The sequence below is a fragment of the Leptonotus elevatus genome, chromosome 13 (assembly GCF_054856555.1).
Source record: "Leptonotus elevatus isolate MCC_2025b chromosome 13, RoL_Lele_1.0, whole genome shotgun sequence".
Classification (NCBI taxonomy): domain Eukaryota; kingdom Metazoa; phylum Chordata; class Actinopteri; order Syngnathiformes; family Syngnathidae; genus Leptonotus; species Leptonotus elevatus.
The window spans coordinates 14805982-14823893 of NC_141251.1; the positions used below are offsets into that span (position 1 = coordinate 14805982).

Consider the following 17912-nt stretch of genomic DNA (forward strand, 5'->3'; position numbering starts at 1 on the left):
TTTTTTTACAAGTGACGAAACACTTTTACAAGCGGCCGAAACTAATTTATAAGTACCGGAAGTGATAAGGAGTTCGGGGAACAACGGGGAAGCGCTGTTTTGCGCATTTTGCGGCAAACAGTTCTGTTCTGTTTATCGCGTGGTCAGTCATTGGAGTTTTTAAAAGGCCGCAGTCCGTCTCCTGACGTGCGGCTGGTCCTTCCGTCTGGGCTGCGGCATTTAAAAACTCCAAAGACCGACCACATGGAAAACAGAACTGGGTCAATCGGTTCACGTGCGCCACAAAACGGACAAAACACCGCTTGCCAGCCGTCCATCTTGGGTCACCACAAACTCCTTATCACTTCCGGTTCTACTGGTTCCGGTTGAAAAAGTTACTTGTAAATTTGTTTCGGCCTCTTGTAAAAGTCTTTTATCACTTGTATATTTGTGTCGGCGTTTTTAAAAGTGTTTCACGTCTTGTAAATGTGTTTTCTCAAATTAAAAATTGTTTCAGAACTTGTAAATTTGTTATGGCAATATATGTTGTTTCTTGATTTAATTTTTTTATTTTTTTTATTGAAATTTCTCTCCAGCTTTGTAAAAGTGTTTCTCGTATTGTAAAAGTGTTTTGCACCTCCCGGCCACCGTAGAAAACATAAGGGTTAATTCAAGAAAAATAGGCGAAACTCTCAAATCGCAGAAATGATTGACACAAATGTCCTACTTTTTGTATATTATATTAAAGTACTGTAGACTGGCTGGCCAGGCTAACTCAACCCGAGACCAAACCACATCATCTCCTTGCTAGCTAACGTGCCATATGCTATTCTTTTGACATGTTTTAGCACGCACGTTGCAGATTTGAATTTTCTATGGAACAGTAGATGACCTAAGATATAAATTGTATACATACATGATAGATTTTTATGTAATAATGTACGTGTGCTTCTTGGCTGTTAGAAAGGACATTCATCTAGCGTTACGTCAAATTTCTGTATCACTCTCGTTATAATAGTCAAACTACATTTCATCACATTTTGAAATCAAAATAATTCTCATTGCAATGATCCAGCCCAAATCCTATGCTTTTCAATGAGCTTCTATTCAAGTAAGAGGACCGCCATTTTGACTTGTGACTTAATTGTGACGTAAACCCGGAATTGTCCATATGCTTATAACCTATTCAGTGTTTTAAAATGTAACACACTCTACAGGTTAACCTTTTAGAGGCTATTTTTTAAAATGTAGCACCGCACCACAAGGTGGCACCTCCTTGAAAAAAGCCATTTTTTTCCCGAAGTAAACCTGTGGACTTCCAGTCCCTTTGTTTGCTCTCCAATTTTTTTGCTATCCAACAACGCCGTCCATGGCAGATCAGCAACCGTGCGTTACAGGGTCCCAGACTGACATTTGAGAGCCACTGCACTATAGACCAAAATGCAAAACTCATCTGAAACTACAAAAGCTCTATGTATTGTAAATGTATGCATCTTATCCCCATTTTTTAAATTCATCACACACATTTAAAAAGAAGTTTACGATTGTAAAATGTTCAAACCAAAAAAACTCCACTGCCATAACTTCAACAAGTCATGTGTATGTTTACGCTGCACCATTAAAAACTTCCTGTGTGTATTTTTCTTCTCCCCTGACTCTCTGCTTCTCTTGACACCAATTGCTTACACTGGTTGATCTTTTGGAGATTAAAAAAATAAACACCCACCCACCCACAATGCTATTTTTGCTGAACTGAGCTCTTGTGAGTTATACGTTACTGTCAAGCTACGTTTGCTGACATGTTGCAAAAGTTGCATGGCATCATGTGGCAGCCCATCTTTTGGTATAAGTGGTGTAAATAACCAAATAAAGACCATGCCCCCTTTATGATTTTAGTGCAAATGTAAAGCCTTGGATGGAGATGTGAGAGGACGGAGGGAAGGAAGACAACACATGTGTTCAACATTAGTGTCTTATTAAAAAGAGGAAAAAAAAAGACACAGTCAGATGTGTTTTTACATATTTGACAGTACCCGCGTCTCGGCTGAGATCCAAACTGCTTTGTAAGTGTACTGAAACCTCCCTTGTCATCCATTCAGAGAACATTTTATTACTATCCAGGATTTATTAATCCCCTGTGCTTTGGTTTCAGTGCCCGACTCTTACTTGAAAACAAGCGCTGGCACACTGTTCAGCACTGAGTGAGGTAACTAACAAAAGATGAGATGTTACACCGAGTTTATTTTATTCATGTAGAGACAATATTTTAAATTGTCCAGTTATTATCCTCAAAATACATTTATGTATCAAGTGTGGTATATGAAATGTACTGCCACTGTAGATGCACTCTTTAAAAGAACAAAAAACACTTACAAGGAATGAATAGCGTGCTTATATACAGTATATGATTGAAGATAATGCAAAAACCAGCAATACAATACCCAAAATTTAATACGACAGGTGCCTGTGTGTTTGGTCGTTAATGATTGTTAAAACAGGGAGGCAGGACACTGCGGTAGTGTTGTGACCTAGACCTCTAATATACAATAACCACCCCCCTTAAATGCAGTTACGCTATTTAGGCCTAGCCCTCATTTGTTGGGTGCAATTTCACTGTCAAACACTAGATGACGTCTCACTAGTTTGAGACGGTGTAAATTTGAAAGAACGACATAAAACAAAGTTTTTAAGCACTTGTTGAAAATTAATATCATCTTCTGTAATCCTATTTTTTGTGCCTACAGAAAGCTAGGACTGTGGGTTCATTCAAATTTTTCACTTCATACTCACTAATTTGTGTGTAATGAGTGCCATGGAAAGTGTCGTGTAAGTTTTGAAAAATCAACTAGAAAATTGGTTCCTCATTGCAACTCTATCATCATATTCGATGCATTCAAATTCAGGGCATGTTCTCCAATTTTTTTGTCCTGTCTTAACTCATTCACTGCCATTGACGGCTATAGACGTCAAAAATTAATTTTAACTATTTCTATGAGGTTAACATTTTTTTCCACTTCTGTTAACAAGAGTATGAAAACCTAGGAAAAAATTATTGTACATTTAGAACAGATATAAAATTTGTGATTAATCGTGAGTTAACTATTCAAGTCATGCGATTAATTACAATTACAAATTTTAATCGCCTGACGCCCCTAATTTTTAACAATCTTTTCTTTTTTTAAGATTTTAAAAAATGTCTAGGTTTTCATACTCTTGTTAACAAAAGTGGAAAAAAATGTTAAGCTAATAGAAATAGTGCAAATGGCAGTAAATGAGTTAAGAGAGCAGACCATGTAAAACAACAGGAATCTTTGGTGGCTCAATTTAGGGCAATGTGGCCCTTGTGAAGGTCTGTGCTTTGCCACCGAGTGACGTTCTCGTGCTGCCATATTTTTCTGTAATTTATAACATTGATAGTATATCTGCACAAATATTCATTTACTTTCATTGGAAAATCTTAAAGTGAAACATGCGACCATCCGCAATTGAATGAAGGTGGTCAGTACGATCAGTTTCTCCTCCTTAACTTCCTCAGAAGTTGTAGGGTGACACCAGCACGTGGACTCTGGCCACATGCTTTGCCTGAAAGGTGCGGTCGGCGTATTCCGACATGTCCACGTCTACGTTGATCTCCTGCGGCCCGCGCAGCTGCTGCACCAGTATCAGCTCGCCGGTTTGTCTGTCTGAGCGCTGCATGACAAAGGTACCCCGCGAGTTTCCTCCCACAATGCCGAAGCGCAGGCTGTCGGGCCCTGCGCGCCCGGGGGCCCCGGCGGTGGCCATACGGAAAAGGGTGGCGGGCGTCTGTACGTTGGAGGGGAGCGATAGGTAGTGGAAAGAGACGGTCTTGGGAGCGAGGTGGCAGGAGCGGCTTTCCATGGGGCAGGGATTCCTCTCACACTGACTACACGAGACACAAACACATCACGTTACGGCCACAGGAAAGATACATGGTTTGAGTTCCATTCGACGTGTGTTTTGTTTCATATTTGAAGGGCCTTTACATGAACCTTAACCTCTGAGAGTGCAACGTTCACACTCTCAGGAACTAAAGGCAGGCAAGTCCGATCCCTAAAGGTACAATCATGTCCATCATATTCATAATACATGTTCTCTAAAGGAACTGTTTTTCTTTATTTTCCCATTATGCACTTTAATAAAGATTAGTGATTGAAGTGTGGAAGTTTATTATATATAAATGAACTAATCAAAATACTGTAGTTGTATTGCTTTTAGTGTCATCTGCCCTTCATAATATAAATCACGGAATGGTTTGTGTCGTAAATAAATTCAATTAAATGCTGATGGAATATAAACCCAGTAAGGCTCTGAGGTCTGCACACCCGGCGGGTCAGCTAGTGGAGCGCAGAATTCAAAGCAAACATGGTGAAGTTGCATTTAGCTGTTATGCTGCACATAAATGCAATTAGCTGCAAGTTAAAAGTGAAATTAACCCCGAGTGTAAAGCTTTTAAATCCAAGTTTAAAACTTTAGTTTTCTCCCCACCCCCAAAAAATAAAATCTTAACAATAATATGTTCTATGCAGCCCCACTAGTAAGTATTCTGGCTAATATTGCGTTAGTGGAATATGAGTTAAGCAGCAAAATCCAGCAGTTTTTATCAATATCAGAAGGCGGCCATTTTGCTACTTACTGTCGAGGGAAAATGACATCACCGTTGCTCAGTTCTCAGCTAACAACCAATCACAGCTCAGGAAACAGGTACGCTGTGATTGGCCGTTGCCTGAGCCCTGAGCAACTGTGATGTCATCTTTAGCAGACAGCAAGTGGCAGAATGGCCGCCCCATGAGATGGATAAAAACGGATTTTGCTGCACAACTCATATTCCCCAAATGTGACATTAAATCAGAATGGCATAGTTTAAACTAGTGAGGTCACATAAGATATTTTACTGTCAAGAAATGTTTATATATATATATATATAGAGAGAGAGAGATTTTTTATTTTATTTTTAATATTCAGTAATTTTAGTAACCTACTTTTAACGTTATAGACTAATGACAAGCCACTCTGCCCTTCATGGTATAGAAAAGTGTTACATAATTAAAATATCCATGTAGGAGAGTAGCCTACAGAGCTAGTGAGTTCACAACTACATTTAGTTTCCAGCACATTTTTAAAGTGAATGTGAATTAACATGTGTGCAAATTTTGCAAAATTCCAAATCAGTTCCCATCACATCACTGTCACGTAAAAGTTAGTTTCTGTTTGTTGTTGTTCTTTTAACTGAAAGACAACAGAAATCACATTTCTTTGTGTTTCATGCACTTTTGAAGATGTGTGTTTTTGATGGGAAAGTTACAATTACATTGTGGCTAGAAATACTTGCAGCACTAAAATCTGGCAAATTATGGGAAATGTGTGTAATTTTCAGTTTCCTTTTAAGATGATTGCTTCCTTCAGTTGGTATCACTTGGAATGTGTGGAACATGAACACGCGGTTATGAAGAATCAACACTGACATCCAACATAAATGATACGCTCACTGGACACTTCATTAGGTACAGCTGCATCTGATGAGTTCAACTATGAGAAAAACCTGCACCATACTGGCAGATATTTCTTATACACCTGAAAACTACAATTACATGTAATAGTATACATATCTTTGAATCAACACCTCTCTGTCATTGCATTTTTTTGTTGTTGTAAAGGTCGATTTTTTTTGTGTAGTCTGTTGAGGCTGTACGTTTTGGAATGCAGTATCTGATTGGGCTAAGCTGCAGTGCTAAGCAATGCTTTGCTTTGTCCACGTTAGTGTCTGCCAAAGGCTTCAGTCATCTCCTCTGCTGGCATCGCTGTTCGACCACACTGCTGGTTCAGTAAGAGCACACAGTGCTATGTTTCAGTCCTTTAGACCAGCCAGCTTGGCTTGACAGCGACGATGTAATGTTTCTCAGCAACTGGACGACATTAAAGAGAAAATAATGTTTGGCACTGCTGTTCTGCTGAGTGTGCATGCGCTTGTCACATATGGTTTGCCTCACTATTATACAGCTTTAACCACAAATCTTATTTTTGTAGTTTTGGGCTTCTCATGTGGCTTCTGTGTGTGTGCGTACAATCATCATGTCATCCTCCTTTGAGCTGCGCTCCAAGGTTAATAATGATGAAATACACTCAGCAGTCACAACATTTGGGACACTTGCAGGTGACGATATCCCATTTAAGAAGTTCATCGAAAATGCTGCCTCTTCCATGATAAGTGTGTTAAAAGTATACACTGCAATAGTTTTTCTATATTACGGATGACCTTATGTAACCTTTATCCCTATTTTGATTGGGGGAGGGAGGGTCTATTTTCTTCATGTTTTATTTGGGGGGGCTGTTTGCATTCCCGTGTTATGCTTAGTTTTTAGACGGTGATGACAATTATCTTGAGTAGAAAAGTTGCACATGCAAACATATAAAGCATGTGAGAAGTCTATTATTAAAACTAGTATTGACCAAAAGTAACATGAAGCCAACATGAATGAAATCTATCATTCCCTTTGACGTATGTACTACCTTTCTCTTTTTTTCTACATTCAGAACTGATTTACAGATTTGGAATTCGGACATGATTTGAGGGTAATAAATAATTCCGAATGCAACCTTGACACTTTACTCTATTTTTTCCTGCTATTAATCAAAAATATCCCCCATGAAGTTGGAACCCATTCTTATTTAGCAGCAGCACTACATTAAGGGTCGACTGAATGCTGCTGGAACGTAGAAGGTAGAAGATAAAGCAGGAGGGTCATTCCACCTTAGATCACCCAGAAAAAAATGGCTTTTTGAAAACCCATCCCTTCCCAATTTAGAGTAGGGGTAAACCATAACATGGAAAGTCAAATATCCCAATTTCAGGCTAATCGGATCAACTTCTGAGATATTGCAGTTTTTTTTTTATATATATGTAGTAGTTGACACTTTGAGCTACATTTTGTGTACTCATTGGGTTGGGCGTGTCCCTTATTGTGAATTTCAAGGTCAAAATGTAAGCCAAAAGAGATTTTTTGTTAAACTTACACGCAAAAACAAATGCCAGATTTGGATTCCTTATGATTTCCCCTTTCCAGCGATACATTGTGTTGTTTTTTTTAAATCAGGCCAGTGGTTGCTGAGAAAAAGCATTTGTGAACAAAAAAGTAAAAAAATATTAATAATATTCAAGCTGGAGTATCTTAGTAACCAATGATCCAATCAGGCTGAAAATTGTAAATTTGGCTTTCCGTGCTATGATATACCTCCAGCCCAAATTTCAGCAAAATCTAAAAAAAAGAAAGAAAAAAAAGAAAAAAGAGTAGAGTTTCACTCATTGGGTGAACTGAGGTCAAATGAACAAGGAGCAAAAAAGTTAAAAAGGTACACGTACAGGGGCGATGTTTTGACGTAGGTGATGTTGCCATGGGAACGGGGACAGTCTGGGTTGACGCACTGAAAGCCTCCCCCGGTGTTGATACATGTTGTTCCTCGGCTACAGTTGTGCTGCTGGTTTAAACATTCGTCCACATCTGGAAGACAAAACAGCAGTGGCATGTAAGTAGAGTGAGGGGCCGGCAGCCAGACCGTCCGCAGTCTGAGCGCCGGGTGCTGAGCTCCACTTGTTTATTTGGTTTTTCGGGTCAGTCTCACATAAATGCTTCATGTCCTAAAGATCCTTTCTGCTGGGAAATTGTGAGGTCATTCATTCCAGGACAAACATTTTGCTAAAAAAATTGGTCATGAGGAGAATCTGCGCCATGGAATTTGGCACCATGGTAAATCACAGGTAACCCCCCTTTTGGTCCTACACACCGAATCAGATCTGCAGCTGGTGAAGCCTCGTGAAAGAGCCCTTGTCCCCTGTGCCTTCCTGTCACTCACCCTCACAGCTCCGCCCATCTGGGAGCAACTTGTAGCCACTGGGACAGGAGCAGTGGTATGAGCCCGGGACGTTGACACATTCATGGACGCATAATGTCCCTCCCTGGTCCAGACGGTAGACTTCACACTCGTTGACATCTGTTAAAAACAGGAAAAGGCAGGCATCTCAGGACCTTGCAGGGCTGCTGTACACGGGACGGCAGGAATGTTTGGGATGGAGGAAATTCACCATATTAAAATCACATTCTGGAACAAACATATGGGAAGACTGTTTCTGTCTACCGGGTTGCCTTAGTATTATGCACATTATAAAGCTACACATGAATCTTCTTGTTTCAAAATATAACTCAACCAACAACAAATAGCTGACTCTGAAATCTTAGACAAGAACAAAATGAAGGGAGAAATGTTTGAGCATTCATTAGATACCAAGTAACGTGAATCTCTTAGTATTGAAATTGTGATGAAGTGTGATGATAATATAACAAGATTAGAAGAAGCTGAGGAGTAACGCATGTACATTTTAAATGTTCTTACACTATAAAATTAGAGGTAGTCCCAATATCTATTACTACCCTATCTATACATTTTCTACAGCACTTGTCCTCATTAGGGTCATTGAGCTAGAACCTATCCATGGACACGTTAGATTTGTTTATTAACCTAGCCCAGGGGTCTGCAACCTGTGGCACTGGAGCCACATGTGACTCTTTAGTCCCTATCCTGTGACTCCCTGTGGATCTTTTTTTTTTACATATTTATTTTTATTTTTTAAATAAAATGTAAAAAGAAATGTCAGTGTACACATTTTTAAGTTGTGAGGAAAAAAAGAGGAAAACTAGATGGAATTATTTATTTTTTTTAAATCACCTAAAAAAAAAATTCCAAGAAGTGACCACAAAATGTAAAACATTTAAGAGGAAAAGCAGACATTAACCATGAAATTGCCAAAAAGGTCAGAAATGTTAATAAAAAAGGCAGAAAAGAAAGTATTCAAAAAGTAACGTAAAATGCCCAAAAACAAAAGAAAGGCAGAAAACTACCATAACATATTTTTGGAACTGCCCAAAAATAAAATAAAATAAATAAATAAACTGACCACAAAATGTCTACAAAATTTCTGAAAATTCCAAAAAAGTGATAAAATGTCAAGAAGTCACCATAAAATTTCCAAAAAGGGAAGAAGATAGGCAGAAAATTACAGAGATAAGACGTAAGGTAGAAGAAAATGTCAAAGTATTGGATGCTGCATATTTTTATGTTATGTTGCAGCTGTAATTACCGGTAGCTCTTGGGCCCTCACTACATTAGACCAACACTAATAACACTTTGTGTCCTTCATCACAATATTCAAATGTTTTGCGGCTCCAGATAGATTTTTTTTTTATTCATTTGGCATAAAATGGATCATTTGACAGTAAAGGTTGCTGAACCCTGACCTTGTCTAACCTGTTGTTAGGAATGTGGGAGGGAGCATACCGTGAGGCAAATGTGTTAACCTCCTAACGTCCTCTTTTGGGAGGACATACCTTTTTCTTACGTCCTGTTCGGGCGTCCTGGGGTTTTATAAATTCATGAAAATGTCCGGTTGGAATTGCGCGACTAATAGGAGGTGAAGTACTCCGCGTAACTGCGACTGGTACCACAATTTCAAGGCTGGGGCAAGTGTCCTCTTTTTTTGGGGGGGGGGGGGTCACCCTAAATAGCCCTCACTCAGAACCATAGGAATTTAAATAATTAGGAAATTATTAACTAAGAATATTTCAATGCCAGATAATTCACCGCATAATAATCCCCAGAAAGTGTGCAAATATGCAACTATAGAGATTACTTAATAGCAACAGACTATTAGTTTAGTACGTGCTGTATGTTGCTGCTAATAATTCATAGGTAAATCCTTTAGAATTGTTCATAACATTCATGTCAGCATTGCTGTGATTGCTTTTCTCTTCATTCACATAATTACTGTACATCCTAAAAGCACCTGAACTGTGACCTAAATGGATGCTAATCAGCTCGTGACCTCTCGAGGGGATTATTTTGTTTGTTACAGACCAGCCTCCGCTGATTAGCAGTAGAAGATTCAGCCGTTTACAGATCAGCAAGTGAAATTGCTGGACATTTCATGCTGGGGCTCATTTGCTATGCTGGCTTTGTCTTGTCAGCACAATCTCGACAGTCATGAAGTGACACACTACACTCAACAAGAGCTCACCTTGGCAGATGCTGTTGTCAGAGGTGCCACTCATGTGGAAGCCGGAATCGCAGCTGCAGTGCTGGGCCTGGTTCACTTGGGCGCAGCGGGGTTTTCGGCTGAATGCCGGGTCATTCATTACGCTCCACTCAGGAGGAGCTGCGATAAAGAAGACGTGATAATTGTGGGGCTAACAAGGAGCAGGTGTGATTTATTTAGTGCGACCTACCGGTCTGAGTGTGGTGCTGGCAGTGAGAGCCACTCCAGTTCTGTGAGCAGGTGCATTTGTACTGATTGACACCTTCTACACAGGTACCGCCATTCTGGCAGGGGTTACTTGCACATTCGCTGATGTCTGAAGTCACAGGAGACAGAAGGTAACACAGATATGAAGTATTTTTCACCCTGATCGATAACAATGTCCCAACAGCTAAAATTCTACAGCGTTATGCTGCAACTTGCAAACAGCTATGGTCCAGCAACAAAAACAACAGAACAAAAAGTCCTTAATTTCCACCACTTAGTGCTGAGTCCAATATTCCAAAATGAAATCTTAAAAACAGCAAACTTGGACGTTTGATATGATGGAAACACTGACTATGTTGTTACACGGTTACTTTCAAACTAAAAGTTCTTTGAGCATTGACATTTAAAGTGTCTAGCCACATCACTGTCGACAAATGGATTCGTCCATATTGGTGAATTCTCCTGACACATGATTCTTTCCGCTTAAACGTGCAAAAACTACATCGGCTGAAGCACCGCAGACAAGAAAATGACAAGATAATAATAAGGCTGTTAAAAGAGGGAATACATACACATGGACATGAGCTACAAAGAACTAAATTAGACAGATCCCTATAAAATCCATTCTCTGTACCGCTTGTGCTGGAGCCTATCGCAGCTGACTTTGGGCGAGAGGTGAGGTACACGGTGAACCGGTCGCCAGCCAAGCACAGAGCAGTGCCCATAAAATATTCTTTGTAATAGGGATGTGGGCAGTTTGGTTCTATGTAGATGTTTGTTGGCTTCAGTGCATTTGACCCTTTATGTAACATCATCATAAATCCTTGTTCATATTTTCTTTTCTGCACTTCATCATCTGTGTTTTTTGCAGTGTAGAGGACTGCACACAATTAAAAAAAAAAAAAAAGCTTTTCAATTTAAACAGTGAAATAACAGTTGCATGAGTCACTTCAGCATTGGTTCAACGGACAAAATGTGTAATTAATTTGAGATGCGTGAGGAATTTTAAATCTGCCAAATTTGATTCTGAAGTGTAGATTTTCAGCTTTAATAGGTTTCACAAAAATGGCCTTTACCAATTGGGAATTACAGCCTTTTAATGGGTAGTACAAACAAAAGTTATTTGGACAAAGTAACATAAGTGCAAATATGATCATATTTTTAACACTGCAAATCAAGATACTGTATTTATCACCATCCAGGGCTCTGCAAATTCGCAGAATGTTCAAAACTGAGCAATTAAGACAGAATTTCGTGGATGACAACCAACTCATTTAATATTTTCTTTGGCTTTGTCTGGTGGCCTACCATATGGCCTAAACATTAAAGAGCCCACTTCACTCTGCTGGATATTTTAAAACTCATTTATTTAAACTCAAAGGTTTTTTTTCCACACTGTGTCAATATTGTTTGTTAAATGTTGCTATAATTAGAATACTGATGCCAAATAAACACGAACAGAGGTAATACTGTATAGTAAGGTCAAGCCTTCTCATGTTACTCTTCGCGTGAATGTCAATAAAGAAACACGTTGAAAATTTTGGGATTTCTGGGGAGGAAAAGTGCTGCCACTGCAGTCCAATGGGCTATGAACAGCATGCTTAGCATACTTCCGCGCTATCTGACTAGAGTTGGGATATCATTTCAGGTTTAAATGTTACCTAGCGGGAGTCGGAACACCATTGGCAAGAAACATGAGCAAGATAGTAATAGGAGGAGGAGAAGGATGTGTGTGTGTGTGTGTGTGTGGGTGGGGTGGGGGGGTCTTACAGTCATCAACAAACTGTTATTCAGGAGCAGCACAAAGCTGGCTGGGGAATCCATCCCACAGCGGAATGAAATAAAGCTGCCTTGTAGTGTTCTCAGACATTAGATACCACATCTAACTGGGCCCATTTAGCAGAATGTCGAAGAGGTCCGAGCTTCTCTGCATTCTGGATTTTTTTTTGGGTTGACTGATATTTAATCACAGCTGTGCTGTGCCTTTACACACAACTGCGGACAAATAAAGTTTCAAATTTGAATTCAATCTCAAATGGAAATAGAATAGAATAGAAATTGGATTTTATTTTGTTTTGGAAGCTGAATCGATAATGGAAAAAAAGTTGAATTTCAAGTGGATTTGAAATAAAACCGGCATAGGAGTTGGAATCTGTATTGAATAGAATGTAATTTGAAATATAAAGCAAGTGAATAATATTAAATATTAAAGAACGAATGAATGCTCAACTTGGACCTACTGAGACAAGGACATGATTAATCATTGTGGTATGAGTGGTACGGGAGCTGTTCGGTTCAAGGGTGGCTGTGGTAGGCTCGAGGGAGGCCACCGCGGGCTCAAGGGTGATTCCTGTCTATTGCTAGGGTTGATATGATCCTTGTGCATTAGATAAGATGCCTATAGTGTCACTTGTGAAGATATATAAACTGTGCTTCTCAGTAAACAAATGAGCTTCCAACTCACAGCTGTGTCATGTGTGATCATTATCGAACTGAAATGAGGGTCCCTGATAGTGAAGCGGTACACTCACATGACTTTCCATCCATCCATCCATTTTCTTAACCGCTTTTCCTCACAAGGGTCTCAGGGGGCGCTGGAGCCTATCCCAGCTGGCTTCGGGCAGTAGGCGGGGTACACCCTGAACTGGTTGCCAGCCAATCGCAGGGCACACAGAGACGAACAACCATTCACACTCACAATCACACCTACGGACAATTTGGAGTGTCCAATTAACCTGCCATGCATGTCTTTGGAATGTGGGAGGAAAGTACCTGGAGAAAACCCATGCAAGCACAGCGAGAACATGCAAATCCACCTAGGAAAGTCGAAGACCGGACTCGATCTCACGTCCTCTGCACTGGAAGGCAGACATGCTAACCAGTCAGCCACTGTGCAGCCAGCTGTGTTTTTATGTTCCAAAATAAAGAAAATCAATTGATAAAGAACTAAACTGAATTGACTCTGGAATTGAATTGATTTCAGAACTGGAATTGAATAGCATTTCAGTCTCCCACTGAACACACACACCTGTAGTTCATAGCAGTAGCACAAGCAGGTGCCGACCACTCTCTCACACCCTGAGTGGTCCGTTTATTCATATTTAGAAAAAAATGTTTGTTTGTTTTTAACAATTTTATTTTTCAAAACCCCAGAAATATATAGTTAAAAAAAAAAAAGAAGCTGTATATTCAGTATACGTTTTCCAAGATAAACGAGGGGTAAATTGAGAAAAAATACTGGGAAAAAATTCAAAATGTGAAAAAAATATTGGTTAAAAAAAAGAAAAGAAAAAAAATCTGCAAAGATGTGGGTGCAGAACTATGCTGAAACTTTAAGTTGTAATATCACCATTCACCACTAGCTGGCAGACATGTCTTAGTCTTGCCTACACTGGGTCTTCTACTGCCCTATACCACAACGTGAGTAGGGCTAATAAAAAAAAAATATTTTTATTTTGCGTGAGTTGTTTTCTGTGAAAAGAAAATGAACAAAATGAGTTCTTCCACTTAATGTTGGTTTCTTGTTCAGCAGTTTTGTGCTATCCTTGAATGGTATTTTTTGCACTGGGGACAAAAATACACTATGTGGTTATTTTGTTGTTTGCTTCAAACCTTTTGTTATTGGTTAAGGACAGTGGATCATTTATGCATGCATTGAAAAAGGTTCTGAAAAAAAATGAAAGCACATATTTTGCACATAGACATGTATTTTGTCCATATTTAGCATTGTTCCCTATATCTTGTTAGAAAATATGTGGTCCTAAGTGGCTCCCCAGTAGCAGGGATGAAAATTTTTGCAGAGGCAGGCCTCACCTTTACAGACGGCGTCCACTCCACTCCAGGTGCCATTGTCCTGGCACACACGTGTAGCCGAGCCCACGAGGTGGTAGCCCTGCGAGCAAGCAAAATGCACCTCATGTCCGGCCATGTGTTTGGATCCAAACTTTGTCCCGTGCTCCAATTCTTCCAGGGGCCGACAGGTGGCGGAGGCTGAAAAGCAGAAGAAGGCTGATCACACGTGGAGAACAACAAGCCTCCCAACATCCTCTGGCATTCTCTGCCTGAGGATATACAGTACACGTGTCACTGGCCAGTCTCAAACGCATCATTAGCAGCAGACTGGAAACATTACTAAACATTAGAAATGGACTCCCATTTTTTTACTTTTACGGCATATTTATGCTTCCTCCACCAAAGATTGCGAGAAAGAGTTTAATAACAACTCAGAGTTTTGTTCTTTTGTGTCTTGAGACCAATTTTGCAGTTCAATGTTTTCCAGATGAACAGGATAAACTTCATGACGAAATCACGCCACATGAGAAAAATGTGTGCACAGAAACAAGGAAGGGAAGGCATAAAGCTTTTGTTTTTGTTTTTTTTACATTTCAAATTGTGAATGCCTGAATCCAAACAACAGTATTTTACCTACCTTATTTCACCCATTTGCCTTTTTATTTTTGGCATTCGGTTAGAAATGATGCAGAGATTTGCAATCCCGTAGTGACAGATGACCTTAAACTTCCCACAATAGCAGGCATCTGCTATCATATGTGGCAAAGTAATGAACAAATCATACATACAGGTATGTACTGTAATGTGTATTCTGTATTATTAGGCACCTTTTCTAATACTCTGATCTATTTTAATTTTAGCACAACACAGGATGTCCGTTGCACTATTTACACATCTAATTACTCTAACAGAATCTCACTTTGTTATAAGGGTTCCTTGTTAAAATGTTGACAAATTGCTGAAAACAGATTAATCTTCACGTTTGCATTTATTTACATGCTATAAACACTTATAATGGTTCCACCAATTACTCATTTCTGCTTTAAATTTGGACTAACTAAAGCTTTAAATGGGAGGTCAACCCATTTATTTATTTATTCATTTTTACAATATGTTCTATGCAGCCCCACTATTATTATTATGGTTAATATTGCATTAGTGGAATATGAGTTAAGCAGCAAAATCCAGACGTTTTTATCCATCTTGGGGGCGGCCATTTTGCCACTTGATGGCAACTGAATTTGACATCACAGTTGCTCAGCTCTCAGGTAACAACCAATCACAGCGCAGCTTCAGAAAACAGGTGAGCTGTGATTGGTCGTTACCTGAGACCTGAGCAACATTGATGTCATCTTCAGTGGACAGGAAGTGGCAAAATGGCCGCCCCGAGATGGATAAAAACGGCTGGATTTTGCTATAATAATTCATATTCCACGAATGTAATATTAATCAGAATGTCATGTTTGGACTAGTGAGGTCACGTATAACATATGATTGTCTAGAAATGTTTATGGTTGACTTCCACTAATATGACTGTGCCTTCCAATGTGCTTCAAACAGAAAACAATGTGAAAATTATTCTGCTTATGCTGTCTATTTCATATCTGGAATTAAACTAGCTAGAAGCATTTGAAAAGACAAATAGTAGAACGCTAAATGTAGTTGCAAAACCCCCAAGTTGGCAATACTGACTGCTTTTGTAAACTATTTACTCTCTGTTCACAGTTATGTTCTTAGTGGAAACAATGTTCATTAGCTTGTGACGATGGATACATATTGCAATTCATTTTAACTTGAATTTGTTTAAGGTTCCCATGTCTAATTGGCATGAGGATCATGAGGGTGTCCTTGGTGGAAATTATCTGTAAAGTCTACGAACCCAAATGTTTGAGAAGGCCTGGTATAATAACCCTGTTTGAACCTATAACATTGTGGCCCCCAGATATTTCTAACCAAAATATCAGGATTGCACTGTACAGTTCTACACCTTTGTAAACTACAACTAGAGATGATTTAATGATGATATGACAGTTTATTACTAACCTGCTGACTGGTCGGCTTGAGGTAACTTTGAGACAGAATTTTGTAGAGTTGCCAGTTTTGACTTCATGATTCGGAAGCCTTCTGTGAATCGAAGCTCCTGGCCTTTCAGAAACTTCTCCATCTGTCGCAGCACCCCAACAACTTGATGTTTATCCATGCAAGTCTGTGGAACGAACAATGATATATTGGAGGAAATGTGCATTATTTATGTTTGTGATTGAAACTAAAATGCCTTTTATGCAACATAATCCACTATTCTCTATCAGATAGAAGATTTACAAACACAACCTATTCCTTTTCAGTGCAACCAAATCTCAGCAAGGCAAAATCTGTCTGGCAGATGTGTGTAAGACATGAGTCCAAATGGTGTTCCTTTGTATATTTTGCATGGCAGCAGGACAGTTTAAGCTTATTGGGTGATCCCGAATGACCAAAATCAAAGGTGAATGCATGGATACCACCGTTACTTGAGCAAAAGTAGATGCCAAGTCAGTACAAAGTTGCATTTAATCCGTCCTGCAAGGTTTATTAATCACATGCTCATTGAAGCAATTTCTCAGGGGCGGCATACCTTGAATTCCTGTACTCCTATTTGTAAGGAGGGGGCTTGCTACAACACCAACTATAGCTCTCAGACATTAAAAATCACCATGCACATAGTTTTGAAATATGCAGTTGATTTGCTCCAAATGCCTAAGGCTAAAGGGAAATGCCTCCAGCTGACAAGACATGAGGACTCCCAATCTTTCATCCAGATGATGCAGCAAAATTTGTTTTGTCTATGTCACTGTCACTTGTATGATTTCACAAATGTGTTCACACAAAAAAGATGATCTAAACCAATACTCCATGACAGGCAACAGATAAATCTATTCTTACCTGAACTGCGGCACGACCATGAACAGCTGTCAAACACAGCAAAAGCAAACACCTGCACCAAAAAGACAGCCCCATATTTCCACAAGAAGTCCAGTAAACAATTTGTTCCTCTTTTAGGTAGACCCTGTGGCACCCAACAGTTAGGTTTATGATAATTATAACAAGCGTCCTTCAGTTGGACTCGGAATGTTTTAGTCGGATGCTCATCAGGTGTTGTGATGGATCGGTGCTCCTGGAAAGTTTGGTCTCTTAAGTTCTACACGTCGCCTGCGCCTGCTGCTGCAAGAATCCCTCCCACTAATGTTGGCCGAAATCTCCACTTTCTAGCATTCTTACAGCATGGACATAAATTCATATGATCTGTTAATAATTCTGTCGGTGTTCCGTATATCACATAATATATATTTTGGAATTTTAACGTCAAGGTTTTGTGTGTGTGATGATATCTGATTAGAGCTTAGAGTTGGTATTCGGTATTACCCCAGTCGGACCAATTATATATGTATATTCTAAAAAGTTAATTAATCAACAAAATGTTCATTAGTAGTTTTTTATTTAATAGCTACTTAGATTTGCCTCTGGTTTGGGGCTTCCAACCCAGCTAATGTTTGTAATTTATTGTTTGGAGGATTACAGCGACACTTAGCGGTCGAAGGTTGGAGCGCAAGTGCCTGGAGCCGAGCTCGTCAAAAAATGTAGGGCGCGTCTTCACGTTCTCATAGACATTCGCAAGAGTGAATTAAAAAAAAGACTAAAACCAAATGTCGTCTTTGGAGTCCAAGTTTTAGCGTCGCATTCACATGGAAAATGTGAGAGGGAAATAACTGACAGCAATTTGAACCAATGACAAATGCTGTTGTAATGACGTCACTGAAATATGACCAATCACAGACGGCGACATGTATGCTCC

At 39.4% G+C, this 17912-nt stretch overlaps 1 protein-coding gene and 1 long non-coding RNA gene across 2 annotated transcripts; one reads left to right on the top strand and one right to left on the bottom strand.

The window, feature by feature from the left end:
* Nucleotides 1–1947: 1947 nt before the first annotated feature.
* Nucleotides 1948–17813, bottom strand: fbln7 (fibulin 7). Its single transcript, XM_086092194.1, has 8 exons — nt 17003–17813; nt 16124–16286; nt 14102–14278; nt 10272–10397; nt 10064–10201; nt 7849–7986; nt 7358–7496; nt 1948–3883 (listed from the first exon to the last, which is right to left on the bottom strand). The coding sequence occupies exons 1-8, from the start codon at nt 17075–17077 to the stop codon at nt 3511–3513; spliced, it is 1329 nt and encodes a 442-aa protein (XP_085948320.1). The 5' UTR covers nt 17078–17813; the 3' UTR covers nt 1948–3510.
* Nucleotides 10028–13127, top strand: LOC147163958 (uncharacterized). The gene is made up of 3 exons (XR_015096779.1): nt 10028–10246; nt 10355–10419; nt 12869–13127. It is a non-coding gene; the product is annotated as an uncharacterized LOC147163958 (long non-coding RNA).
* Nucleotides 17814–17912: the final 99 nt, after the last annotated feature.

Bases quoted from the DNA above. Each gene is read 5' to 3' on its own strand.
- fbln7 (XM_086092194.1), bottom strand. From the start codon at position 17,077: ATGGGGCTGTCTTTTTGGTGCAGGTGTTTGCTTTTGCTGTGTTTGACA. The intron at 16,287-17,002 runs GTAAGAATAGAT...TTCGTTCCACAG, and splicing joins ATGGTCGTGCCGCAGTTCAG to ACTTGCATGGATAAACATCA. The intron at 14,279-16,123 runs GTTAGTAATAAA...TCTGCTTTTCAG, and splicing joins TCAAGCCGACCAGTCAGCAG to CCTCCGCCACCTGTCGGCCC.